The sequence below is a fragment of the Dipodomys merriami genome, unplaced genomic scaffold (genome assembly GCF_024711535.1).
Source record: "Dipodomys merriami isolate MVZ:Mamm:240054 unplaced genomic scaffold, mDipMer1.0.p SCAF_50, whole genome shotgun sequence".
Taxonomy (NCBI): domain Eukaryota; kingdom Metazoa; phylum Chordata; class Mammalia; order Rodentia; family Heteromyidae; genus Dipodomys; species Dipodomys merriami.
This window is the reverse complement of record NW_027206069.1, coordinates 9,851,040-9,878,530: the sequence shown is the minus strand read 5'-3', so window position 1 is coordinate 9,878,530 and position 27,491 is coordinate 9,851,040. Positions and strand designations below refer to the sequence as shown.

At 51.9% G+C, this 27,491-nt stretch overlaps 1 protein-coding gene across 5 annotated transcripts in view; it reads right to left on the bottom strand.

Annotated features, from left to right (window-relative positions):
- The window catches only part of LOC138810514 (protein Daple), a 121,472-nt gene that overhangs the window by 40,578 nt on the left and 53,403 nt on the right, over positions 1-27,491 (bottom strand). For 4 of the 5 annotated variants that reach the window (XR_011367150.1, XM_069997731.1, XM_069997733.1 and 1 more), the window contains exons 4-10: positions 26,482-26,551; positions 14,176-14,234; positions 13,421-13,504; positions 9,700-9,840; positions 9,264-9,448; positions 8,702-8,783; positions 8,246-8,404 (exon numbers count right to left, since the gene is read on the bottom strand). Coding sequence is in view for 4 of the 5 variants with exons in the window: in XM_069997731.1 (XP_069853832.1) it covers positions 8,246-8,404; positions 8,702-8,783; positions 9,264-9,448; positions 9,700-9,840; positions 13,421-13,504; positions 14,176-14,234; positions 26,482-26,551 (780 nt within the window). In the remaining variant the exon portion in view is untranslated. Of the gene's footprint in view, positions 1-8,245; positions 8,405-8,701; positions 8,784-9,263; positions 9,449-9,699; positions 9,841-13,420; positions 13,505-14,175; positions 14,235-18,871; positions 18,943-26,481; positions 26,552-27,491 lie in introns of those variants that run through there. The other variant, XM_069997732.1, reaches the window with a different exon arrangement.

Below are 27,491 nucleotides of genomic sequence, written 5' to 3'. Positions count from 1 at the left end.
TACAGGCCTTTTGATGAGGCAAGGACAAATGCCTATTTTCTGGGGGAGGGGAAAAATCAAGAAAATGGTTAAAGCAGGACTGCGATGACTCAGCCTTGTAATCCTGTATCGCCACTGGGAGGTGGAGATGAGAGGATCCGTTTGAGTAACTAAAAAGTTAAGATCTTTCAGATCCCATCTCAAAGAACAAGTCCAGCATGGCAGTGCATAATCCCAGACACTCAGACATAGGTAGGAACACCACAGGTTGGAACACCACAGGTCTGTGGCCAGCCCCAGGAGAAACTCCCAAGACCTACTCTAAAAAACAAAGCAAAAGCAAAAGGGCTGGAGGTGTGGACCACAAGGTAGAGCACTGCATAGCAAGCCTGCAGCCCAAAGTGATGAGGATTGTCATGGGATGGGGCTCTTGTCTTACTCGCACAGGCCCTGAGTTTAATGCCCAATCAGAAGGAAAACAACAACAAAGACACATTAACTCAGGAGCCTCAGGATCTCCCACAGGCCAGGATGGCAGTAGGCTATGATATCTTAATCTCACTGGACAGACAAGTGGACTCCGCTGAGAGCCTCAGACCTCTGGAGTGGGTTTCCATAACAAACCTAGAGAGTCTCTAGGTTTAGTCTGTTCCTCTCCACTCAACATTCACCAGGGTGCTGGAAAATGGCAATCAGACAAGCTCTCGTTCAACACGCAGTAGCTATTGGAGTATTTCAACATGCACCCCTGGCAACACAAAGTGCCTGGCAGCTTCTGGGCTGTGTGTGTGTGTGGGGGGGGGGGGGGGCGTTAATGACAGCCCAGCAGCGTAAGCAGATGTGAACTCCACAGACAGGTGGAGGCCCCTAATGCTGCCACAGCGCCAAAGCAGTCGGCACACATCCACATCTTTGTGGGGCCTTTTCCTTGTCTCTTGACCCCTGCATTTTGGCCACATCCCCTCACAGCTTATTGGCTGGGAACCTGTCCCTCCTGAGACAGGTTCTGTGCCCTCAGATCCTGCAGGATAGGGAGCGGCTGGTGTTTCTGCTCATGAATCCAAGTCCAGTTCCTCAGGCTCCGCACTCGCCCATGCCCGCTCTGCCTGTCCCCTCCCACTCACCCCTCACAGCAGCCCTAAGGGGAAGCGAGACAGATGAAGGACCCATGCAGGTAAATGAAGGAGAGCCAAAGTCACCCTCTGGACCTGGGCCAGAGGGTCTGTGCCCCGGGAAGACCCATCCTCACCGGCTTTGCGTGAGGGAGGGGCTGAGGCTGCTACTAATGAGGTGAGCCAGGGCAGAGCACAAGGAGGAGATGTGAGCAGGAGAAAGGCCCAGCCTTCCTGCTGTGGCCTCTGTTCTCCCCGCACACACACCAGTTCCCTCCTACGGGGTTCTGGCAGGGTCCACCTGCCTGTGCTCCCCAGGGTGCATGCTCTCGGGCCCTGCATATAGTGCAGTTTATCCTCACAGCCAACTCCTATTTGGCCTTTAACACCAGCCTGAGTTGCCCCTCTGAGAAGTGCTTGGGACTCCACTCTGGCCTGCTCAGTGACTCGGGGAGATCTCAGCAGAGGCTGCCTGCTGTTCCCCTGGCCCAGAATCCCCGGGTGGGACTGCCATGCTGCTCTTGTGAGATACTGGGGCATCAGGGTGGCCCCAGAAGGACTTGGGGCACTTCAGCCAGGTGGGATCAGCAGGCCACTAGAGTACCCCTGAAATGATTTCTAACTAAACAACCTCTGTCAACCTCTGGCTGACAGAACTGTCCCACTGCCCTGCACACCCACCATCTCAGAAGCATGAGTGCAGAATCGTAAGCTGAGGGATCCCCAAAGGCTGGGGTACTGGGGTGAGGTCAACTCCATAGACTTGGCACCTGCCCACATCAGCAGACCCCTCCCCCCAGGGCCCTGACCCCAGCTGAGCTAGGAGAGGATTTAAAGACCTGACTCAGAGCCTAGCTGACAGCGTGGCTGCAGGCCGGACTCAAGGGCTACTGGGAGGAAGCAGAGACCAGTGCAGGGCTGCTTCAGGCCCACAGAGGGTGCCAGCCCAGGGACCAGTGATCTGGACTACAGGATGGTGCTTAGGCCTCCAGCTGTGAGTTATAGTCACATCCTTTTATTTACTTATTTATGTATTTGTTTATTGTATTGGTCCTGGAGCTTGAACTCAGGGCCTGGGCCTGAGTTTCTGTACCCTGAGTTTCTGTGCTCAAGGCTAGTGTTCTACCACTTTTGAGCCACAGTGCCATTTCTGGTTTCTTGGTAGTTCACTTTCCTGTCCAGGCTGGTTTGCAACCTCAATCCTCAGATTTCAGCCTCCTGAGTATCTAGAATTATAGGTATGAGTCACTTACACCTGGCTTATAGTCACTTCAGACTCCATGGGACCTGGTTCAATCCAGAACTCACCCACAGAGCACCCCCTGCTAATGGGTAAAAGCTGGTTGCCAAGAGCTGGGGACGAGGCTCAAAAGCAGAACATTACTCAGCATGCAACAAAACTCTGAGATGGCCGGGCACCGGTGGCTCACGCCTGTCTTCCTAGCCACTCAGGAGGCTGAGATCTGAGGATCAAGGTTCCAAGCCAGCCTGGGCAGGAAAGATCCATGGGACTCTTATCTCCTCCAATAAACCACCAGAAAACTGGAAGTGGCGCTGTGGCTCAAGCGGTACAGTGCTAGACTTGAGCTGAAGAGCTGAGGGACAGCGCCCAGGCCCAGAGTTCAAGCCCCACAACCAAAAACCCCCCACAAAACAACAACTCTGAGACTGATCGCTAGCACAAAACTAAAAAAATAAATCAAAACAAGAAAAAAAATTCTGGCGGAGGGAGACTTTCTGACACGCCAGGAGTTACTGCAAACCAGAGGGGATTTGGAGTCAAAGAAACAGCCTCCTTGTCCTGAGCGCTGCTCACAACACACGCAGTTCCCGGTGTCCACAGCAACAGAGAGCGGAGGAGCTGGTGGGGACCAGAGGGGGCGGGGGAGCTGGTCACTGCTCAGGGCCACCGACCTCCTGCTCTCTCCTGCTCTGAAAAGATCAGCCTCTATCACCTCCTATTCATCAGGCCTTTCAACCCCGGGAACTGCCTACTTTAAACATGGCTTGTCCTGAGGAGCGTGCAGGGACCAGACCTTAAAACAGCAGGAGAAAGCAAGACACAGAGTCCCACATTGGAACACGGTTGTCTGTGTTCCAAGTATTCTTAGAGGTTCCTGGATTTTAATGTTCCCTGTTTACAACGGGAGCCCTGAGTTCTGGGCCTCCTTGGGCACACAGTGGCAGCCAGACCCCCTCTATGAGCACCTTTACTCCCCCTCTCTCCAACCCCTTCTTTCTTCCCTCTTGTGTAGCTCAGGCTCGTTCGCTGGCAGCTGGTCAAGGCTCAGAGGAGGACGCCAGCTGCATTCCGGTCCCAGCCCACCTGCTTAGCAACTGCAACAGTGGGCAAGTTACAAATTAACCTTCTCTTTTCTCATCTGAAGAAAGGAGAGGGACCAATCTCTGCTGCTACACCTTGCAGGGCCACCACAAGGCTGAAAAACAGCGTTAACACTAGGGCTTAACCCTTGCTGGCTCCATAACAGTATGGACAGCTCTGCTCATTTAAAAGCCTTACTGTGCACCTGCTCTGGACCAGACAGCCAGCCTGCAAAGGGCCGGATGGGAAATACTTTCAGGTCTGCGGGTTCAAAGTCTCTGTACAACCCCTTGCAGGAGTTGTACAAGAGCAGCCAGAGACAACAGACGGGTCTAGCTATGTTCTGATAAAACTTCATTCATAAAAATCAATGACAGCCTATCTGCACTCTACTTTGTTGGGTTTGTAGTAGCCAGGTGCTGGGCAGAGGGTGAGCGAGGCACAGGCTCATCTTCCCTGGTCTGGTGAGGGAGACAGGAAGATGCATCACAGTACCACATGTACAACGCTGCCTGGAATAAGGGGGTTTGGGGAGGAAATGGTGAAGCAGGAGACTGGAGATGTGGTCTGAGCTTGAGCCACCCAGCTGTGCAATGGCCTAAACTCTGATGCCTGAGTCTTAAGGTCTGGGAGAGGGAGGGAGGAGGGGGGTGGCTGAGGAAGCACCTGTACAAAGAGCCACAGGGGACCTGATGGAGCCAAAGGACTCACTGGGCAGGGCAGCAGGAATGAATGTGGACTTGTCGTCCACTGAGTCACTGGATGGAGTGGTGACAAGGCATCCACTGAGTCACTGGATGGAGGGTGACATGGCTAGTGCAGATTTGGGATGTATCCCGTATGCAGACTCTTCAGTAACCCACGCAGGCATCTCAAGAGGCCAAGGAGGCTGGGCATGCGCACACCTCTGAAGAAGCCTGATGCTGATATCAAGAATGGGAGGTGGGAATGTGGGCCCAGAGGATAAGATCCTGGGCCCGGTCCAGGCGGGGTGAGAGTGGGGAAAAGACAGGAGCGAGGGGCTGACCCGGGATGTGGCTTAGCCAGAGTGAGGTCTAGAGACAACACAGAAAGATGATGCAATCACTAGACATGTGAGCTCTGAGATTCCTGTGGACGACAAAGATGGACAGAGGCTGGAGAGCAGGAGAGAGACCCTGAACCCAGAGTAAGGACGAAGGCCCTGGACTCAAAGCAACACCATTTTCCTGGCTCCTTCCCTACTGGAGGGGATGGAGATAGTTAGGAGAGGAAGGAGTTCCAGAGCATGGCCAAGAGAGTCAACCTGGGGTCAAGCCAGGCCTGGAGAAGGGACACGCAGGGGCTGGGCCTCACCTCCAAGCCCACTCTGAACCCACTCTTAACCCTTCCAGATTCTGGGCACACCACTGTCATCTTAGGGGTAATGACCTTGAATTTGGGGTAGGACATACATGTAACATACTCAGATCATAAACCCAGCTCCTAAGTACTGGGCCCTTGCCCCGAATGACCTCACCCAACGCTCTGGCTGCCTCCTTTACCACAGGCTACTCTCTGCTCTGGGAGTTTCCTGTAGGGAGGAAAGGCTGGAAAGGCTGGCTAGGATAAACTCACTGCTGATAGGGCCGCCATGGCCTCTTAGGCTCAGGGACAATCAGACTACACCTGTACCCCTATTTAAATAAGATGACTGGTCCAACACCAGCCAGGAGGACTGGGCCCAGCGAGGTCTCTGCCTCTTGGGCTGTTTTGCAGGAAGCCAACAGTGCTGAGGAAAGCTGCCAATCCACACCGGAGCCCCTGGAGCCCTGGCCACTTGCCTGGGACACACACACACAGCTTCTGTGCCTTTGCCCTTTGCCTGGGAGGGAAATTTTCAGCCAGTCATAAAATACAAGGAAGGAGAACTTTCTAGACACCATCTCTGGCTCTGCCTTCACCTCCTCCCACACAATCCTTAGACCGCAACCCTCTGACCCCAGATGTGGCCTTGAGCGGCACTACAACTTGCAAAAGGAAGTCAGGGGTCAGCTGAGGACCCGCCTACTTCTTCCTCTCCCCCAGAGGCAGATGCTGCTGTCTCTTAACAAATCAGGAGACACACACAAAAAAAAGACCCCAGAAGTTAAAAACCAAATCATACAAGTTTGTGTTCCTTTTTTTTTAGACCAAGACAAACCTTGCTCTAACCCCAGACCTGAGCCCTTTCTCTCTCCCTCTCCCACGTGGCCCGAGGGGACCTGCGCTGTTGTGCATTCTGAGGGCTGGTCTGGCAGGCTCTCAGGGAGAATGTCAGGGTCACCCACCCTCCCACGCTGCTCCTCAGTGCCGCGTCCATGGGGAGAGCTGGCACGAGAGCCACAGCCAGGGTCCTGGTTCTGCCGGCCAACAGGCCACGACTTTTTACACCACTGGTTCCAAAGCCCACATTTCTCCCGTGTGCCCTTGCTCAGGCTGCAAGACAGAATGTTCCTGACTTCTGCCATGAATTCTTCCCAAGGGCTTGGGGGTGCAGCGAGCTCGGGGTTCTGGATCAAGTGAGACACAGTCTCAGCTCTCAGGGCTCAAGGCTCACAGAGCGGCTGGCTGCAGATGAGCTCTCTACAAGCCCTGCCCCTGCCCATGGAAGAGGGAGGCCAAGGCGTGCCCTGGTCCTGCAGCCAGCACGAATCTGTCTTAGGTGGGTGGAGGGGTCGCCAGGAGAGAGCCTGTGAACCAAGACTTCCAGGGCTCACAGGTGGGCAGGGAGGGGGGAAAGGGGGAGGGCTTATGTTTAGGAATGTGCATGTTAAACAGATGCCTGCAGCTATTCTGGTGACATACTGAGAGATGAAAAGCTCCTCACTGTGGCACACATCCTGAAACCATTTATGCCGAAATCTGTGCCTCTTGGCAAAGGCAGAGCCAGCCGACCATGTACAAGACAAACTCCTATTCCCTGTCTGGCTGGGTCCCTTACCCAGACCCAGGCTGCCTTTGTCCAGCCTCCTGGGCTGTCTCAGCAGAGGGGGCAAGGTGAGTCACCAGCCACTCCCATGACTCAGGGAATAGCCCTCAGAGCCTGGCTGTAGCCCACCTGAGCAGCGCAGGGCCTCCAGGGCCCAGGGTGTGAAACCAGCCTGTGACACATGCAGGCTCCACCCACAGCCCAGAGTGTGAAACCAGCCTGTGACACATGCAGGCTCCACCCACAGCAAGGCAGCACAACACCGGGCTCTCAAGACTGTTCAGAAGCCTCAGAAGCCACCAGGCAGAAACTTCAGGACTGTTCCTTTCTTCCATTAAATAAGACTCGTCAGCCGGGTGCAAGCAGCTCATGCCCGTAATCCAAGGTATCAGGAGGCAGAGCTCTGGAGGACCACTTCAAAGCTAGTATGGAGAGAAATGTGTGCCAGATTCCCAATCTCCAAAGACATTCATCAGAAAGCTAGCAAAAGGTGTGGCTCAAGTGGTAGAGCAAGCAAACCCAAGGGAAGGCGCAGCGCGGTCATGAGTTCAAACCCTAGTAGCACAAAAACAAAGTGTCCTCCACATGTGTTAACCTTGTAAATCTCTCCCAGTTCACAAACTCTGCCCCTCACCAGCCACTTCTCAGAGGTTTCACCTCTTTTATCTTTCAAAACAGTAGCAATCCAGCCAGGCACCGTGGCTCACAGCTGTAACCCTAGCTACCCAGGGTAGCTGAGGATCACAGTTTGAAGCCAGCCCAGGCAGGAAATTCTATGAGACTCTTATCTCGGATAAACAACTCAGAAAAAGCTTTCATTGTGGCTCCAGTGATAGAGTGCTGCCTTGAGCGCAAAGAGGCTCAGGGACAGCGCGTAGGCCCTAAGTTCAAGCCCAAAGGCTGGCAAACAAAAACAAAACAGTAGTATTACTATTCTTACTTTTTACATGAGGAAATGGGGTCCTAGCAAATGAGCCTGCAAGAGGTATTAAAAAGGAAAAAGATAAATGGAAATAACAGGGTTTTTTCCCGCCTTTGTTGTTTTTTGTCTTGTTTGTTCATTTATCTGTCTTTGGGAAGGTAAGTGGGGCACAGAAATGGAGAGACAAAGGGTGAACAAATGTTGCAGTGGTACTCATTAGACACTATGTGGAAAATGGACTCTACAACTTGTGAGTGGGGATGGGAGGGGAAACTGGGAAAGCGGGAGGGAAGGAGTGATATTGTCTAAAAAGAAGTGCACTCTGGGGCTGGGAAGGTGGCTCAGTGCTAGAGTGCTTGCCTAGCAGGCATGAAGCCCTGGGTTTGATTCCTCAGTACCACATAAAAAGAAAAAGCCAGAAATAGCACTGTGACTCAAGTGGTAGAGTGCTAGCCTTGAGCAAAAGAAGCTCAGGCAGGGCTGGGAATGCGGTACCATGGCTCAAGTGGTAAGAGTACCAGCCTTGAGTAAAAGAAGCTCAGGGGCCTGGTTGAGCAAAAGAAGCTCAGGAACAGTGCCCAGGCCCTGAGTTCAAGCCCCAGGACTGGCAAAAAAAAAAAAAAAGTACTCTTTACCTGACTCCTCTGTACAACACCTTTCTAATAACAATAAAAATTCTTAAAAAGAGCGATGACACAATCAGAAGGTCATTGTTGTGAAGTAGAAGGAAAACCTGTAAGGAACTACTGCCCTTTACGCCTGTACACCTTCTCTCACCTGTCTCACGCTTGGAAATAAAGGAATTAGAGGAAATGCTTTAGGGAATCCAGACAGGCGGGGACGCGAGAGAAGTGGCGCTCTCATCACCTTATGGGGCTCCTGTCCCTGAAATCCTCCAACGACAGGCCTGTCAGATCAACACAAGTGGGGATGTGTCCAAGCCCAGTGCCTCACCCCACACCTGGAGGGGTGCGGCCTACCTCCATGCGGGCCTTGTAGAAGTCCACGTCGTGCAGCTTCTCCTTGCAGCGGACCAGCTCCATCTCCAGCCTCTCCACGCGGTTCGCCTTCTCCCTCAGGGAGTCCAGCTCATCCCGGTAGGCCCGGGCTGACCGGGCGTCAGAAGCCAGCTGAATGTTCTGCAAGATAGCAGAAAGGAAATTGCACATCTTAGATCTCCCCAAAGGGGTGGGGGGGATAGAAAGGGTCAAGTCCCTCAAGTGAGAGGGGAGGGGCTCCGGGGCATCCTAGTGGACAAGGAGCTGCGTGTGCACACCCTGGGGGTCTCCACACAATGTCACTAAGAAGCACAGTCACTCCCAGGGCCTCAGGACAATGGTGAGCTGGAATGGCTCAGCCGGACACAGCCACTGCTGCATTCCTGATCTCCCAAAACCCCGGATGCATAGTTGTAGGCCAGGTCAGGCTGGGCTCACCTCCTGCTTGACCTTCTGTAGCTCCAGCACCAGCTGATCTACCTCATGTCTGGTGTCCACAAGCTGCTCCGTCTTGTCCTCCCTGTGGGGGTGGGGGGAGAGATCAGGAAAAGGATGGGGCTACAAAAGTGTTCCTCTCTCCAAATTCTTAATGATCTAACGTCTGCCCTCCAACTCTAGCCATCCACTGTGTGGGTTTCCTTCTAAGGGTGTGAGATCCCAGTCACAGCCATACGTCTCTACAACCAGCAAGTGCCAATCACCAGCTGAGGCTCCCCAGGCAGGGTGAGGTGTAACCTCTCTCCAACCACGTAGTCATCCTGGTCCCAGACCCAGCCAGAAAGGTGACAGTGGTCTGCTTCCGAAATCAGCTATTGGGCTGGGAGGAGTCTGGAGCTGGGGAAGAGGCCCTCCCTCTCTGTCTGTACTCCACGTGGCCTCAGCCTGAACTAGCTCAAAGCCACCCCTGCCAGCTCCACACACCGGCAGAGAACTCCCTTTTGCACTAGAATCGTGTCCGTGGCACACCACACTGAGGCCGCACACGCAGCCAGGCACTCACAGCTCCTGCCTGACGCGCCGCAGCCTGGCCTTGGTGTCGGCCAGCTCCACAGCCAGGTGCTGCTTGTCCTCGCTGGAAAGGCTGCTGGTGGGGCTGGGCGTGGAGTCGGCGCTGGAGGACTTGATGGGGCTGGGTGGGTGCTGTGCCTGCAGGTAGTCCCGCTCCTGTGTCAGGTCCACGATCAGCTGCAGCAGCAGAGCAGATGGAAGACAAGCAGTAGTACACTTGCTAGGGAGCCCTGTGGCCTCGCACAGAGCCCAGGCCCACCTAGAGGTGCTTGCCACCCTGACCAGCTTCCAACCTCCCTCGGGCATCCCTCAATGACCACTGACCCCACCAGACCCTGACCAGGCCAGAGATGGAGACAGAGGAGATGAAGGAGGGCGACCATCCCTGAGCCCATCGGGCAGCCACGGTGTCCCTGCCCGAGGCGCACCTCGGTGCACTCGTCCCTCTCATCGATGAGCCGGCGCAGGTGGAACACCATGCTCCTGGACAGGGCCTCCAGCTCCTCCGGGGCCACATCCGGCAGCTCCAGCCACTGCAGGTCGAACACGTTCTCCTGGTTGTGGGTCACCTGTGAGTATAACACAGCCCAGCCCTGCAGGGGCTGCCACGCCTGGCCCCGGACCCATGTGGGCAACCCAGGTAGAGAGGCAGCCTGCCTCACACCCTCGCTCGCACACTGCGCCCAGCTCACTCTCCAGACTCGGACATTATTCATCACTGTCTGGCAAGTTGGAGCAGAAGGCTCCTCAAGGGAATTTAGACCAACTCCTCCCTGGGGATCCGCTGCACAAGCCACATCATCTTACCCACCCACCCCCCCACCAAAACGCAAACCCACTTCTTACAATAATTCCCCTAAAAGGGACTGGATAACGAGGTGTTTGCACTGTAGCTAACATAAAGGAGATGAGGAAGAAGACTTAGTCCAATGCAAACAGGGCAAAAATGTGAAGCATCACCGGGTGTAGAGCCCACTTGGGGAAGCTATGCACAAACCAAAGTGATTCTGAGGTAAGCGTATATCTCAGTCCCACAGGCCACTGAGGAACACCTGCTTCATCCCCTCCCCAGAGCCGGGAGACCTGGTGCATTCCCTCCTATCTCTCCATCCCTCCCTCCCATCCTCCCATCCATCCATCCATCCATCCATCCATCCATCCATCCATCCATCCATCCATCCATCCTCCCACTCTCTCTTCTCTCCCTCCCTCCCTCTCTTTCTGTTCCAGTATGAAGGCTCAAATATTGAGGCCTCTTGTTCTTGTCTGGCTTTTTTGCTCAGGGTTAGCACTCTACCACTTGAGCCACAATTTTACTCCTGGCTTTTTGTTGGTTAATTGGAGCTAAGAGTCTCATGGGCTTGTTTACCCATACTGGCTTTGAACTAGGATCCTCAGGTTTTTGGAAGGGAAATAGTGTAGCATTCAGTGTGGGAGGGACACAACAATGAGGTACCAGGGGTATACCTCCAGGAAAGTTTCCCAGAGAAGATTCTTACAGTAGATGGAGAGATGGGAAGAATGGCTTAAAAAAAAAAAAAAAAGGCAAATACAAAACACAAGTAAAGTCAAAGTCCTGTCAAGACACCAGGCTCTCCTCTCTCCCCTCTTAGAAAGGAAAGATCTGGACCTGGCTCATCTCTGAATGAGATCTCACACCTCATCGCATGGCATCCTCAGCCAGGAGCTAAAGTTCCCATGCTGGTCCTAGGCCTCATACACACCAGGGCTAGCTAGGGAAACTCAGAATCTTAAGCCCACGTGGCTTGCTTCAGGGACACAGACACATGGAGAGCTTTCAGGTCAAGACTTGTATGTCTGCCCTCATGAGTCCTGGGCAACAGAACTTTTTTCTTTTTGTTGAAAACCGAGACTTGAACTTCGTATCTGATGCCTTTGCTCACTGGCCGGCACTCTACCACCTGAGCCACACCTCTGACCTCGCACCAAAACTTGTAACAAGCAATTAATTCTGAAGCCACCCCCAGTGCCAATCACTGAATGATTATCACAAAGGACTTGCCAGGCTACATTATTATTATTATTTTAATATCCTGCTGTCTGGTCAGAAAAGACAGTGAGAAGCAACGAACTCTTGATAAAGCTCAAGGACCTGGTCACTGGACAGATTCATTTTCAAAACACAGAAACATGGGCTGGGAAGGTGGCTCAGTGGTAGAGTGCTTGCCTTGCATTCCTGAGGCCCTGGGTTCGATTCCTCAGCACCACATAAGCAAAGAGAAAAAAGCCGGAAGTGGCGCTGTGGCTCAAGTGGTAGAGCGCTAGCCTTGAGCTGAAGAGCTGAGGGACAGCGCCCAGGCCCAGAGTTCAGGCCCGACGACCGGACCCAAAAAAAAAACAAAAAAAAAAACAAAAAAAAAACCACAGAAACATAAGGAAATTAAAGAGGCAGAATGGCTCTGAGTCCACAGGTGGTCAATAATGGCTGAAAATACTTATTAAAATACTGACTTTCACTTGATGCCAGCTTGGCCGTCTCCCCCTGCCTGCAATAAGCCGTATCTGTCTCCTGCTTCAAATCCTGACTTAGAACACACTACTACCCTGCAGTTCCCAGACGCATCACCTACATCCACTCCAGAGCTGTGTGTTCAGCTGCCTCTGACAATAACACACCAGCTCCTATGCACTTTAGTGTGTGTGTGTGTGTGTGTGTGTGTGCGCGCGCGTGCGTGCGAGCGTGCATGCGCGCGCACCTGCCCATACTGGTACTTGAACTCAGGGCCTGGATGCTATCCCTTAGTTATATTTGCTCAAGGCTGATGCTCTAGAATTGAGCCACAGCTCTATCTCTGGCTTTTTGGTGGTTATTGGAAAGAAGACTCTCATGGACATTCCGTCTCAGGCTGGCTTAAACCTCGAACTTCAGATCTCAGCTTTCTGAGTAGCTAGGATTATAGGCATGAGTCACCAATATCTAGTTTACACATCTTCTTTTTTCTTTTCTTTTCTTTTTTTTTTTTTGTCAGTTGTGGGGCTTGAACTCAGGGTCTGGGTGCTATCCCTGAGCTCTTTCGCTCAAGGCTAGCACTCTACCACTTTGAGTCAGTCACAGCTCTACTTCTGGTTTTCTGATGGGTAGAGATAAAAGTCTTAGACTTTTCCTGCCTGGGCTGTCTTTGAACAGTGGCTGTCAGATCTCAGCCTCCTGAGTATTTAGGATTACATGCTTGAGCAACCAGCACTCGGGTGCACTTCTTTCTTTCATCTGCAATCTAACTATCCATTCATTTTTCAAGTGGGTGCTTGATCCACAAGAAGGAAAACATATCTTTTTAGCTGATATGTTCTCTACCAGTGTCAAGAGCAGAAAGACCAGGAAAGTCTGCCTGACATTCTCTCTCTTTTGTTTTTTGGGACCGGTCATGGGGCCTGAACTCTGGGCTTGGGCGCTGTCCCTCAGCTCTTCAGCTCAAGGCTAGCGCTCTACCACTTGAGCCACAGCGCCACTTCTGGCTTTTTTTTTCTTCTGCTTATGTGGTGCTGAGGAATCCAACCCAGGGCCTCATGCATGCAAGGCAAGCATTCTACCACTGAGCCACCTTCCCAGCCCCATGCCTGCCATTCTCTATGGGGGTGACATTTAATGGAGCATCCTCCCAACTTCACCCTGGAGACCTGAGTCTGGGCTGAGGCAAAGATCCCCCGAGCCACCTTCTCTGGACTCCAGGCTTTGAGTACCATGTAGTTCAGCTGTCTCTCGATGCGCTGTGTGTCACTGACAGCAGAGGATGTCACACACACACACACACACTCTCTCTCTCTCTTTCAAGATCAACCATTAGCACAGGGTGACATTTGCCAGAATATACTTTCTGGGCCTGTAAATCAAATTCTGAGCCTAAACTACTTGACAGCTCTTAAAAATAGTCTGAAGTCCATATAAGGCAAGAAGAAGGAGACAGAAGATTTGATTGAGGTATTGGTTTTTGTTTTTTTAATTTTCACTCCTACTGATGGCTGGCGGCTACCTTTCCAAACAGAATCAATTTGTCTGTGGTATCAGAAGCCTAAGTAAAAACTACTCTCTTGGGTGACGTAGCTTGAAACTTTCCCAGCGTGGGGACGCTGGCTACCTGTGTCCTGCCTGCTGCAGGACAGAGGCCACAATGGCACGCCCCCGGTTACCTCTTGGATGTGAGCCACAATGCCAGCCTGGGTCTCGATGTCCAGCTGTTTGATTCTCTCAATGAACTCCTCCTTCCTTTCACACTGTGAAGAGGTCATATGTCAAATGGAAGCCTTTTTCGAGGGGGGCAAGCCTGAGGCTCTGTTCACAGCCACCTTCAGTTTAAGCATGAACCACCCCCCCCACCCCCGCCTGCTTTCTCATTTGTAACAACACCACTTTGCCCCCTACAAACCTTGGACAGATTTCTCAGGAAGCTGCTCGGAGCTTGTTTCACAAGCCATCCCCTTTAACCCCACCTCCAAGATGGGAATCAATGGTTATGTGGGACATAAAAATCGTGTGAAGATGACAGCACCCAGCTTAAAGCAAGGCGGGAACACACCCCTTGTAAAAAGGTCAGACAGGGATTTTTTTTCCGTGGTGATGGGGATGGAACACAAGGCCTTGAGATTTGAACTCAGAGCCTTGCACCACTTGCTCTACCACTTGACACACATCTCCTGCTTGCTTTGCTGGCTATTTTGGAGAGTCTTACACAGACTTTTCTGCCTGGGCTGGCTTCATATTGAGATGCTCCGGTTCTTGGCCTCCTGAGTAGCCAGGATTACAGACATGAGCCACCCGTGACCCCGCTTACAAAATCTCAAGTTGTTACACTCTATCTGGCATGAGCTGGGCATGATTAATGCCTCCAGTCCTAACCCAGCGCAGCTAAGGGCAGAGCCCCTCTCCCCATCCTGCCCAGCCCTACCTGGACGGCACAGCCCAGCACCAGCAGCAGCACCTTCTTAATCTCCTCCATGCTCTTCCCTGTGCCAAAAGAGCAACAGTTTTAATTAGGTTCCACTATGTTTGAAATTCATCCTGCTCCATTGGGGTTGAAGGATAGGCCAAAATCAGCACCGTTTTCTCAAAAGGCTTATGCTATGAGAAAACCAAACTCCTCGGGCTGGGAAGGTGGCTCAGTGGTAGAGCGCTTGCCTTGCAATGCATGAGGCCCTGGGTTCGATTCCTTAGCACCACATAAGCAAAAAGAAAAAAAGCCGGAAGTGGCGCTGTGGCTCAAGTGGTAGAGCACTAGCCTTGAGCTGAAGAGCTGAGGGACAGTGCCCAGGCCCAGAGTTCAGGCCCAAAAAAAAAAAAAAAAAAAGAGAAAACCAAACTCCTGCCTAAGAATTACTGCTGGGTTCATTCTGGTCCTGGGGTACATGTAGTATACTAGGCCACCTCGTCCTCAGTCTCTCAGCACACACAACTGAGTGTCGATTCTCCCAACACTGGCCTGGCTGTCCAGGCTCAGCACTGGAGCTGAACACCCGCCCTTCCCCCCAGCTGCAGGGTGGGGCTGGGTCACAGGGCCTTTGTCCATTTCCCAACTGTCAGAGATACCAGGGGCAAGAATCAATCTACTCTACTATGGCTCAATAATAAGAAACCTGTCAATTTTGAAATGCAAACATTTTCCAAGTCTTGTGTTTTTTCCCCCAGCATGTGGCCTTTATTTGGCCTAAGACTCGAATCCATAGACACCGTATCACCATGTGACACGCCGCTCTCAAGTGTAGACGCTGATCAATCACTTTATTTTGGTTTTAGCAGTGGCACGGGGAATGCCCAGCAGAACTACGCCAGGCTTCAAATAGCCTCACCACCCCACCTCCTTCCCCTCCATCGGGCCCCAGGTACAGCCAGGTTCACCTGGCTATACCATCATCACTGGCTCCTCTCCCTACAGTGAGATCCATTTTGTGGCCCCCCTCTACTTGTGTCCCTCCCCCTCCCACGCCTTGTATCCCCCGCCCCCCTGAGCTGAGAAACAAGAAGGAAGAGCTTTGAGAACCTTGAGCAGCTCAGGCAGAGGTTGGAATTCAAGCAGAAAATCTTTTATTACTCTCTTCACAGCAAAGGCCCAAAGGATCTAATTATATCATCCTCTAGAATAACTCTGACAACTCGGGCAACCCAACATCCCAGCCTACAGCAGATCAAAGCTGCAAACTAAAACAACGGGGGATGGGCAGTGGACTAACACAGTCGCCAGTCTCCACAGCAGAGGAACGGGCCTGTGACTCAAGATAGATAGTGCTTCAAGACAGCTAACGGCGTGGATCACATATTCACAACAGTTCTGAGACAGGGTTTGCAATGTTCCCATCACAAAGAAATGATCGACGTTTGAGGCGATGGATAACTTAGTGTTCTGAGTTGATCGAAATGTAATGCATAAATGTGCCAACCTCATGCTATAGCTCATAAACATGAGTGTCTATCAATCAAAAAAATATTCAAAGGTGAGAATGGATGCTGGCTGGAGAGCTTCGGTGCTGGCAGTCAACACAACTGGTGTTCTGATGGCGAAGAATAGCACACACCAACAGGCTTGGAGGCTTCTGCCTGTCATCTCAGCTACTACAAGAGGCTCAAGATAGGTGACTGTGGTTCAGCGTATTCCTGGGCAGGAAGCAAAACTCTGTCTCAAAAATAATCAATGCAAAAAGGGACAGGAGTGTGGCTCAGCAGCAGAGTGCCTGTCTAACAAGTATGAGAATATAAGGCTCTGAGTTCAAGTCCCAGCACTGACCAAAAAAAGAATAGGAAACAAAGGATGGATTCCTGGGTGCTAAGCTTTAAAATGATCCCCCGCCCCGCCCCCCCACCCCACCCCCTCCCCCGCAGGGAGGACAGGTGTTCGATGGTGGAAAGCTGGCTGATCACAAAGGCAGCCTCCTGTGCCCTCCAGTGACCGAGTCCTGCAGAGCAGGTATGCTAGAAGAAGCGGAAGTTCTCAGGTTTCTCCTGAGATGCTAAAGCCTCATTTCTTTCAGGATTTTGTAATGATGACTGTTTTCATAAATACACCCTGTCTGCAAGGTGGGCTCAGTGACACAATCACAGCTCCCTGCCAAGCACCTACAGTGTGCTGGGCACAGGGAACACCGCTGCCGCGGTCCTCTGGGTGTAGCCCACGAGGGTACCAACAGCAGATTTGAAATTTTAACAAGATGACAGACACTATGGGGACGAAGAAATGGAATTCTTGCTTTCGGTGCCAAACAGGCAGGCAAAGATTCCTAAAGGAAACAACGCTGAGCTGAAGGCCCAAGGATGAGGGACAGGCTTCAAGGCACAGGGAAGCAGCATGTGCCAAAGCCCAGAGGTAAAACACTGTGAGATTTCTCAAATTATAACCGCCTCACGGCTAAGCTCACTAGAGCTGATTTTCAAAGCAAGATGGGGTGAAAGATAAATGGAAGTGGATTTCTTCTGTGTCTGAGAGATAAAAGGAAGTAGGTTTCTATGTCAGGTGAGTCACCGGCAACCCCTGGGGGCAGGGCAGAGAAACACCAGACAATCTCCTTGGCTACCCACTCTACAAGGTGAAGAGTATGGGGAACCCTAGGGGGGATCCTGGGGGAATCCCAGTCAATAGCTACAGCCAAGACAGGCCTCATAGCCTCCACCAACCCCTGCCTCCAGGGGTCCCCCTCAACAGTTCCCAGCAGACAGGTGGCAGAGAGGCTGATCTAAGTCTGTGTGAGCTGAAAGATGTCTGCAGCCACCAGTTTCCCACACGGAAGGGAAAGTGTGTGACGCACACAGGGTGTAAGGGGAAACGTGGGACAGAAAAGTAGCTGGACAATTATGAAAATACACAACATGTTAAAATGCAGAAGCCCTTCAAAAAATGTGAAGGTTGAAGTCAGGTGCCAGTGGCTCCCGCCTGTAATCCTAGCTACTCAGGAGGCTGAGATCTGAGGATTCTGGTTCCAAGCCAGCCTGGGCAGGAGTGAGACTCCCATCTCCAATGAACCACCAGAAAACCGGAAGCAAAGCTATGGCTCAAAGTGGAGAGGGCCAGCCTTGAGCAAAAGGGCACAGGGACAGCGCACCTAGGCCTAGTTCAAGTCCCAAGATTGACAAAAGAAAAAGTGAAAGTTGTATTCATTCAAGGGAGGAAGACTCAGGGACTTCTCTACTCCTGAGTCCAGCAGACATGTGTGCCATCAACCCCACACTTGTTAGGTAGTGTGGAGCTTGGCCTCCAAGTCCTGAATGCTACACGCTGCACATACAAACCACGTCAAGCACAACCTACCCTCCATAGTGGCACGTGACCTCCAGGATCTATTCTGCTGAACTGCTGTGTTCAGAATACACTTCCTGGTTTGGAGACTCTGAAAGTAAATCCTACCATCTGCAAATGATGCCTGCTGGGGATTTAGGCAAAGGAAGGCAAGAATGATCCTTTCCGGCCCCAAGCTGTCCACCGTGTGTCTAGCCAAGAACACTCTAAAGGGCAGAACTGACTCCTGCCTTGCTGACTCAGCGCTGCTCAGCCCCTGAGGCTGAGAACCCGAAAATCGGCCAGGCTCAGGGCAGGACCCTCACCCTGGGCAGAGATGCAACTCTCTCCTGCAACCCCATCACTTTAACACAACAGGCTACCTGCCCAAAGGCTGGCCTGGGCTCTACCTTACACACAAGAACGGCAGGTCCTAAGATCTGCTCCCAGGGCTGCAGGCACCTCCTTTCCCAAACCAAGCAAATGTTTCCCAGCAGCTGCCAACAGACGAATGACCCAAACCGCTACCAGCAACCACCTGGGAGATGACCAAAGTGGACCGACAGTCTCACATTCCTCTCTGGTTGGAAGAGATTTTAAAAATAAAATCAACTCCACATACTCTGCTCTCTTCCTGACTTACACCTGAGGCTGGACCACAGACATGGCCTTCCCTACTCATTTCCAAAGCACGACTAGGGGCGGCCCCTTGATCTGGGAGCAACAGTGTGAGCAAGAGCGTGTTCCTTTGGAACAGCCGGGCCCCACTGGGCTCTACTGGTCCTCACTGGACTCTACTGGTTCTCACTGGGCTCTGTTCACCACCACAATAGCGATCACTACCTGAACGCTGAGGTCACCGCATTCTTTGTAGTTGGGCACACGGGATCTCTACCCTCTGTGCCCTACCCATTGATGAGGAGGCAGACCCCTCTACACACTGGCTCACATTTGGGGGGGGGGCACCCCCGTGAAGCCCTTTGCCAGCTTCCTTATACTTACCACATATGGCCCCTTCCAGGCACTAATGTAACCAAGCATTCCTCTGCTCATTTAGTCAGTCAACGAAGGTGTATCAACTGTGCACTTCAGCAAGCACGAGCCACATGCCGGTGTGCAATGCGGCAGGATCATCTCTCATATCGAGTCTCACCTACCCCCAGAGGTCCCTAACACCACAGCTCATGACAGAAACAGCAGTCTCGGGGCTGCATAGAACCCTGGGAACACCATCAACACCAGCAAATGACTCCCCTGTGAATTCTCTTCCTAGCACTGAACAACCAAGAAGACAGGACAGAGGACAGAAGGGAGTGGTCAGAGCCAAGGGGTCCCTCCCCCACTCCCACCCCCTGCCCCAAATGTCCCAGGTGAACAGAATGACCTTTGACAAACAACATCTCTTCCTTCCTCCTCCTCCTCGGATGGCCCTGGCTGCAGAGCACACTCCTGCTGGAAGCCATGGCAGGAGCAGTGCGGGAGTGGTGGGAAGTTTACTAAACAAAGCCCGGTATCCAGGCTGGCCCTGCTTCCTGGTGTGTCCTGGGAACCAAACTTTGCCTGTTTCTAGGAGGCAAGGTGCTGGGTTGGCTGCAGGGCCACCCAACACTACACACAGGCTGAGAGACTCGGGGGACACCCTGGAGCCAGAGACAGCACAGAAGCCAGCGAGCACCCGGGATGCTGTGTCACCATTGGCGGCAGCGTTGGGGGGACTCTTCTGAATGGCTCCCTTAAGGCCCAAATAGGAAATAGTAGAAATGTTAGGAAAAACAAGATGCCTACAGAGTTTAAAAGAAAAAACTTATTCCATTCCCTCCTTGTAACCAAACAAGTTTAGAAATGAAGTAAAAATCACAAGCCAAGCCCGCTGGGGCCCCGCCCCGTGCAGACCCTTAGCAGCCACTCCACAGGCCAGGCCGGGGAGCGCAGGGATGGAGGCGGGCACTTGCCAGGTTTTCCAGTCTCGATCTGCACAGCAAGAGGGCTGTTCCCATTCCAACTGGCCTGAGTCTAAGTCCTTGGTTGCTAGGGTAGCTGGCCAGCCCTCAGTGTTCTCAGCTAGCCAGATACAAGGCTGTGTCCAGTGGCTGCATGAGAAGAGGGTTCTTGGGCTCTCGAAAGTACTTTGAAGACTCCAGTTAGAGGAGCAAGCAAATATCCCAGGGTTAAACAGACCCCTGCAAGGAGTCCCAAGAGTTACATTCCCCACGCCCTTTTTTTGTCCATTGTGGGGCTTGAACTTAAGAGCCTGGGCACTGTCTGTGAGCTTCTTCTGCTCAAAGGCAGTGCTCTACCACTTTGAGCCACTCTGATGGAGATAAGAGTCTCATAGGCTTTCCTGCAGATCTCAACCTCCTGAGTAGCTAGGATTACAGGTGAGAACCACTAGCTCCCACAGTCTACTTTGAAGCCATTCTTCAGGTGCCCTGGGCTGCTTCTCCCTGGCGGCTCTCAGCACTGTTCTAAGCCCCTTCTACATAGGTCAGCCTTCCTCACCAGTATGGTCTAGATGTGGAATGTCCTTCATTCTGTCCTCCAGCTCCATGGTAAAAGGCTTGGTTCCCCAGTGTGTGGCAATTGAAAGATACCTTTAAGAGGTGGAGCCTAAACATTACCATCATTTGAAAGGCATTTCACTGCAGGGTGCTGGCAGCTACTCAGGAGGCTGAGATATGAGGATCCCCTATCAAAGCCAGTACAGGCTTTCCCCAAAAGGGGAAAAAAAAAAAAAAAACAACAAAGCCGAAGTAGAGCTATAACTCAAGTGGTAGAGTGCTAGCCTTGAGCAAAAGAAGCTCAGGTATAGCACCCAGGCCCCAGGACCGAGGGAGAGGGAGAGGGAGAGGGAGAGGGAGGGGGAGGGGGAGGGGAGGGGGAGGGGGAGAGAGAGGGGGAGGGGGAGGGGGAGGGGGAGGGGGGAGAGAGGGGGGAGGGGGAGGAGAGGGGGAGAGGGGGGGAGAGGGAGGGGGAGAGGGAGGGGGAGGGGGAGGGGGAGGGGGGAGAGAGGGAGGAGAGGGGGAGAGGGGGGGAGAGGGAGGGGGAGAGGGAGGGGGAGGGGGAGGCGGAGGGAAGGAAAGGGGAGAGAAGAAAGAAAGAAAGAAAGAAAGAAAGAAAGAAAGAAAGAAAGAAAGAAAGAAAGAAAGAAAGAAAGAAGAAGGAAGGAAGGAAAGAAAGAAAGAAGGAAAGAAGGAAAAGAGAAAGAAAGGAGAAAGGAGAGAAAAAGGAGAGGGGGTGGAGAGGTAGAGTTTAGTGGGAGGTCTTTAGATCATGGTCTGACATCCCAAACATCTGAGGAAACAGATTCTGGTATGGAACCTTGGAAACTGTGAGCCCAAATAAACCTCTTCTCTTTATAAGCTGATCATCTCAGGTAAGAGTCACAGTGACAGACAGCTGACTAACATGTCCTCAATGCCCTACCACAGCACCCCTCCGAGAAGCCCCACTGACTTGCTCAGGCAGGCCTGGGACAGCACGCTCTCACACCACCTTGCTTCCGATGGCTGTTGGACTCTTCTTCCTCCCCTCTTGCCCCAACATAGTCTGGGGACCTGCTGCCCAGGGAATATTCTCCAGGATGCACACAGATATCCACAGCAGTCTGTGCACACAGCCCCCTGTCACCCCTCAAAGGGCTTTTCTTTCTCACCATGAGGAAGAGAGCAAGGCCACACACAGAGCCACTCTTTTTTTTTTTTTTTTTGGTCGGTCGTGGGGCTTGAACTCTGGGCCTGGGCGCTGTCCCTCAGCTCTTCAGCTCAAGGCGAGCGCTCTACCACTTGAGCTACAGCGCCACTTCCGGTTTTCTGGTGGTTTATTGGAGATAGGAGTCTCAAGGTCTCTCCTGCCCGGGCTGGCTTTGAACCTCGATCCTCAGATCTCAGCCTCCTGAGTAGCTAGGATTACAGGCATGAGCCACCAGCGCCCGGCCAAAGCCACTCTTAATGAAGCTCCCAGGGCGGTGTTCAAGGTCCCAGCCATCTTCACACAAGGGTCCTCACAGGGAGTGCCCGTGGGGTCACAGCCCCTCCGTGGGAATCTCCTCTGCCATTTAGAATACAAGAAATACCAGGACAGACGATGGTGGCTTCCAGTTGTCCCTAATGTGGGACCACAGGCTCTGGTCAACCCCACACAGGGCCAGGTGTGCTGCGCCTAGGAGCAAGCTCCTGCCGGCTCAGCCGGGCTTCCGCATCTGCTCAGATGGCTTCACTCTAACCAGCTCAGGTAGGATCCGTGGTTTACAAGTCTGGAAACTACCACAGTACCCTGCAAACCACGAAAGCAAAACTGTTCTCTTCCAGCACCACCGTTGGGTGACTCATCACAGAACAATTTTGTGAACACCCGGGCTTCCTGTCAGACAAATCTCATCTTTTTCCACATGTGGCCCAGTGAATGGCCCGGTGGCCAAGGAAGAAGTGCTGCGAAGCCAGAGCCAGTCCGTTCCACCCAACACCCTTCCTCCTGTTGCAGAGCAGAGCAGAGCAGAGGTGAGCCCTGGGTGTTCCTGCAGAATATGATCACATGGTAGTCCAATGGGTCTGCACAATGGTGCAGAGATCATAGTAGGCCATCACAGTGGGGGACACAAGAGTGGTTCAGGGCAGGACTGAATGCCTACTGGCCTTTAAACAACTGTAACAAACAGCAAGGTGAGGAGAGGAGAGAGGATGGGACAGAAGCAGCCCCTAGCAACATGCTGTGTTCATTGGGATGGTCTATGTGAAGATGCGGCACGCAGGGAGGACAGAGGACAGGGTGCATGGGAGGAGGCCAGGCAGACATAGTGAGGTGGCAGTGAGTAGGAACTTGAAGGAGCTGCAGAGATGTCTGCGCCCACCGGTACCTAAGGGACCAGTGTAGCAGGCAGGAAGAACGCAGGCCCTGGTGCTGGGAGGAGGCAAAACAGTGATGTAAGAGGAGGGGCGAAGCCGGCACTGGGGGCTCAGGCCTGTAAATCTTAGCTACTGAGGATGCTGAGATCAGGGGATCATGGTTCAAAGTCAGCCTAGGCAGCAAAGTCTGAGAGACTCCATTTCCAATTAACCAGCAAAATGCTGTACTGGAGATGTGGCTGAAGTAGTAGAGCACCAGCCATAAGCAAGAAAGTTGAATGAAAGTAGGAAGCCTGAGTTCAAACCACACACACACACACACACACACACACACACACACACACACACACACACACACACACACACACACACACACACACACACACACACACACACACACACACACACACACACACACACACACACACACACACACACGAGAGCATGTGCACGAAAGGACAGCATAGACTAGATACAATTAAGGTGTAGTCAAGGAGACACAAGGCAAAGGATACTACAACACTCAATCCTGAGAAACCCGAATCCTGACTGGCACTGAGGGGAGAAAGATTTTTCTTCGAAGAACTATCATAGAAAGTGGGAGGGGCTCAAACAAAGCTAGATCCCAGGTTTTGCTGCGAAGTGGAGACCACAGTAACAAGACGTGGGACAGAAGCCTCCCCGGGACCCACACGTATCAGGAGATAGCTGCAAAGCAGCAGCATGTCAGAAAGGAAAAACATCCAAAGACAGAAAGCACAGGGTAAGAGAAGGAGTTTGGGTTAGGAGGGGAGGGCAGATTCTCAGCACAGGTTTCAAAAGCAGGTTCTGTTATATGAAGTGCGTTCTCATATTTGCTGACCATCCTTGACCTCTACCCAGCGGGGGAGAAAGCAGACAGCTGGCTCCCTCTGTCTAGCGGGCACAGGAGCAAAGTTAGATGTACAAAACCCCTCTTATGAGCCCTGACACCTCCCTTTCTCAGGTGAGAGGCAAGGGAACAAACATCTGGTTTCTCAGGACCACTGCTACTCGGGTGGAAGCTGGGACCCGACTCCCCTGCAATATTTGCCAAAGCCAAAGAGCCCCAAACTGTTAACATTATAATTAACACTACAGGGCATAACGCATCTGCCAAAGAGAGCGGGGAGGGGCGCGGGGAGCCGCTGTGCTATGCTAGAGATCGAATGCGTGGGAAAGCACTCCCTCCGCCCCAGGCTACCGCTCCAATTTTTTTAGAAGCTAATTTTGGTCTTTGTTTAAAAAGAAACATAAAACACTTCACACGTCTATTTTTAACGTGTAAGACTGAAAATACCATTCCATAAATATGTCTGTCTCTCTGCTCGTGGCTCACGCATCTTCTTGCTTGCTGGTGGATGTCCCTTGTCATCCATCCTCCCTGCTCTTGGCAGCCCCCCAGGGAGCCCTGTCAAACCCACCCATCCATGCACCACGGCTGCCTCTGCCCTGGAAGGCGAGGCCTGCTGAGGCCGCTGTCTGACACGTCAGTCAGCGCAGCCTGGGCCTCCGAGCATGGGCGATGGCTATCATTCTGCTTCTTAGCTTCCCAGCGCCATCTCACCACATCTGCGGTGAGCGTGTCCTGACTCTGTGCCATCATCCTGGGGCTTCATCCGGGCCACTCACCACACCTGACAGCAGCTAGAAATCACCTTTTCCCAAATGTGCTAAAACTGGGTTTCCAAACCAGTAAACGTCCAATTCTATATACTTGAGATAACATCACAATATATGCTTCAGGCAGGTGAATTTTGTGGTATGTAAATTTATGTCTCAATAAAACTGCTCAAAAAAAAAAAAATCAAGCCGGGCACTGGAGGCTCACACCTGTAACCCTAGTTACTCAGGAGGCTGATGTCTAAGGATTGCAGTTCTAAGCCAGCCTGGACAGGAAAGGTTGTGAGACTCTCATCTCCAACAAACTACTCAGAAAAAGGTGGAAGTGGCAATGTGGCCCAAATGGTAGAGCACTATCTTTGAACCAAGTTCAAGCAAGCAAGCAGGGGTGGGTGGGGGGAGGGAGGGAAGGGAAAGAAGAAGGAAGAACAGAAAAGAAAAAAAAGAAAAGAAAAGATCAGCACCACTGGGCGCCAGTGCCAGTGGCTCACGCCAGTAATCCTAGCTACTCTGGGGGCTGAGATCTGAGGATCGCAGTTCAAAGCCAGATCGGGCAGGAAAATTCCATGAGACTCTTATCTCCAATAAACCACTAGAAAACTGGAAATGGCACTGTGGCTCAAGCGGTAGAGCACTCGCCTTGAGCTGAAGAGCACAGGGACAGCGCCCAAGCCCAGAGTTCAAGCCCCACGACTGACCAAAACAAAACAAAAAAGATCAGCACCCATTTCTCTGTAGCTATTTCTGTTCAGTGCCACGCAGCGTGTGGGGACCCTTGTTCTTTGCACAGGGACAATATCTCTACCTCTGGAAGTGGGGTGAGGTGCACAATGGTGGGGGGCAGGAAGGAAAGAGGCTTTCACGTCAGGCGGGTGCACAGGGAGACAGGTGCGTACAAAGGTGACGGGACAGATGGGGTGGGAAGGATGCATTTATTATTAGGCTGAATTATAGCCCACTGTCATTTGTAACAGACCAACGAGGGTGGGGGACATCGCAGTGAGCATAACAGCATCACAGGTCCCCATGGAGGACAGCTTTGTTGGCTTCCTAAAAAGATGCTTCCTTTTCCTGGTCTCACAGACATCACAGTGGAACCCACGTCCGTGTTTCCTGGGGAGTTGAGACCCCACAATGGAGATATTTATGCTCAGATCCGTCTCTTCCTGGGGAGGGACAAATTGAAAGGGACACACAGCAGCCAGGCGCCAGTGGCTCATGCCTGTAAATCCTAGTTACTCAGGAAGCTGAGATCTGAGGATCGAGGTTCAAAGCCAACCTAGGCAGGAAAGTCCGTGAAACTCTTTTTTTTTTTTTTTTTTTTGGTCCGGTTGTGGGGCCTGAACTCTGGGCCTGGGCACCTGTCCCTCAGCTCTTCAGCTCAAGGCTAGCGCTCTACCACTTGAGCCACAGCACCACTTCCCGCTTTTTTCTTATGTGGTGCTGAGGAATCGAACCCAGGGCCTCAGGCACGCAAGGCAAGTGCTCTACCACTGAGCCACCTTCCCAGCCCCTCCGTGAAACTCTTATCTCCAATAAACCACTAGAAAACTGGAAGTGGCACTGCAGCTCAAGTGGTAGAGCGCTAGCCTTGAGCTGAAGAGCTGAGGGACAGCACCCAGGCCCAGAGTTCAAGACCCATGACCGACAAAAAAAAAAAAGGGGGGGGGGGCGGAATCTGCAGAGCACATGGGCAGCAAAGATGGCGCTGAGAGGGAGTTGAGTGGGCAGAGCCCAATTTGCCTTATGTTCAGTGTGTAACCAGCCCGTGGAAGCTTAGGTGCATGATAGGGTGTGACCTTGACAGTGACTGGTTCCTCTTCCTCCCCTGCCATGCCACCCACTCCTTTTTGGCTTTAAAAAGGGCTGCTCTCTGTTAATAAACGAGTTTTCTTCCTGCTTGGAAAAAAAAAAAAAAGGACACAGTAGCATCCTTTCATGACACTCAATGCTGGACACTGTCCACTATCTGGGGTCACATATCACCATACCAGTCACAGCTGGTTCTTCCAACACACACACCTGAGGGCCAGGGGGGACTCATTCGTTTGGTGTGTATGCTCACACAAGTTCCTGTGCTGGCACTAGGGTTTGAACTCAGAGCCTGGGCACTGTCTCCTTTTAGCTTTTTTTGCTCAAGGCTGGCATATTATCATTTGAGCCACAATTTCAATGCTGACTTTCTGATAGTTAGTTGGAGATTAAGAGCCTCGTCTTTCCTGCCTGGGCTTGGCTTTGAACCTTGACCCTTAGATCTCAGCATCCTGAAAAGCTAGGTTATCCTGGGACTCATTCATTCTTATGGAAGAAATATATGCTCTTGGCTTAGTGTCTCAAGGCAATAAAATGCCCCACTCTTTACAATTTCACCAGAACATCACGTGTTTTCACTTTGCTGGCCTCAAGCTAGCAGCCAAAGCTCTGTGGCCAACAGCTGTCCAAAGTCTACAGCCCTGCCCAGACACTGCAGGGGGCAACAGGCGGCAACGGAGGGGGGCGGGGGCTCACTCACCGGACAGTGGGTCTTTGCCAATCATCAAAACATTGGGCAAATTCATTACGATCAGCTGCTGGAGAACTTCCTGCAGAGACAATGGGGGAAGACATCGTTAAGAAAGAGGAAACGTGAGTAAAAAACTATTAGGCAGATTTCAGTTAATCAGGACTGAATATGCTGCTTCTAAATGGTAACCAGGAAGACATTCAATAATAGGCTGCCCCATTTTAAGTCCCATGTCTCGTACTTCTGCCTTGATCTGTTGTTAGGCTAGGTTAGGTTATACAGAGAGACTTTGAGAAAAAGATGACCATCATGCTAGGAACTTGCATATTTCTTTTGAAGAGATAACTCCTTAATTAGTAGTTTTTCCTTGTCTATTTTTTTTATGATATGGCTTGTTCCATTAAGGTAAATTAGGATATGAAAATGTCAATGCTGCTACCAAGCCTCTGGAGCCTAAAGATTCAGGATCTCAGGTTAGACAGGGCTGTCATACAAGTTGTAGATAAGAAGACTTGGCCTTGACGTAAGTGACCTCCTGGGAGAAGAGATCCATCAGGTACCACAACCTGAAAATTGGGGGGGCCTGCTACAAAGACCCATAATTTACTTCTCTCAGGCCTGTCTCAGGCTGGGCCTAGCCAGTCTCCTTATCAAAAGATACTAATTTTACAGGAAAAAAGAAAAAGAGAAAGAAAAAAAGGCAGCCAGGTATTACTCTCTTATGACTATAATCCTAGTTACTCAGGAGGCTGAGATCAGAGGATCACGATTTGAAGCCGGCATGGGCAGACAAATCCAATTAATCAGCAAAAAACTGGAAGGGGAAGTGTGGCTCAAGTTGTAGAGCTTAAGCCTTGAGAAAAAAGAAAAGAGACCAAGCAAGAGTATGAGGCATTGAATTCAAGCCCCAGTTCTGGCACAAAAAGAGGGGGGAAAAAAGAGGGGAAGCAGAGCGGAGTTTAGGTGTTCTAAAAATGGTGTAATGGCGATCCTTCCCCAAGGCTGTCCTGCCCCTTTTA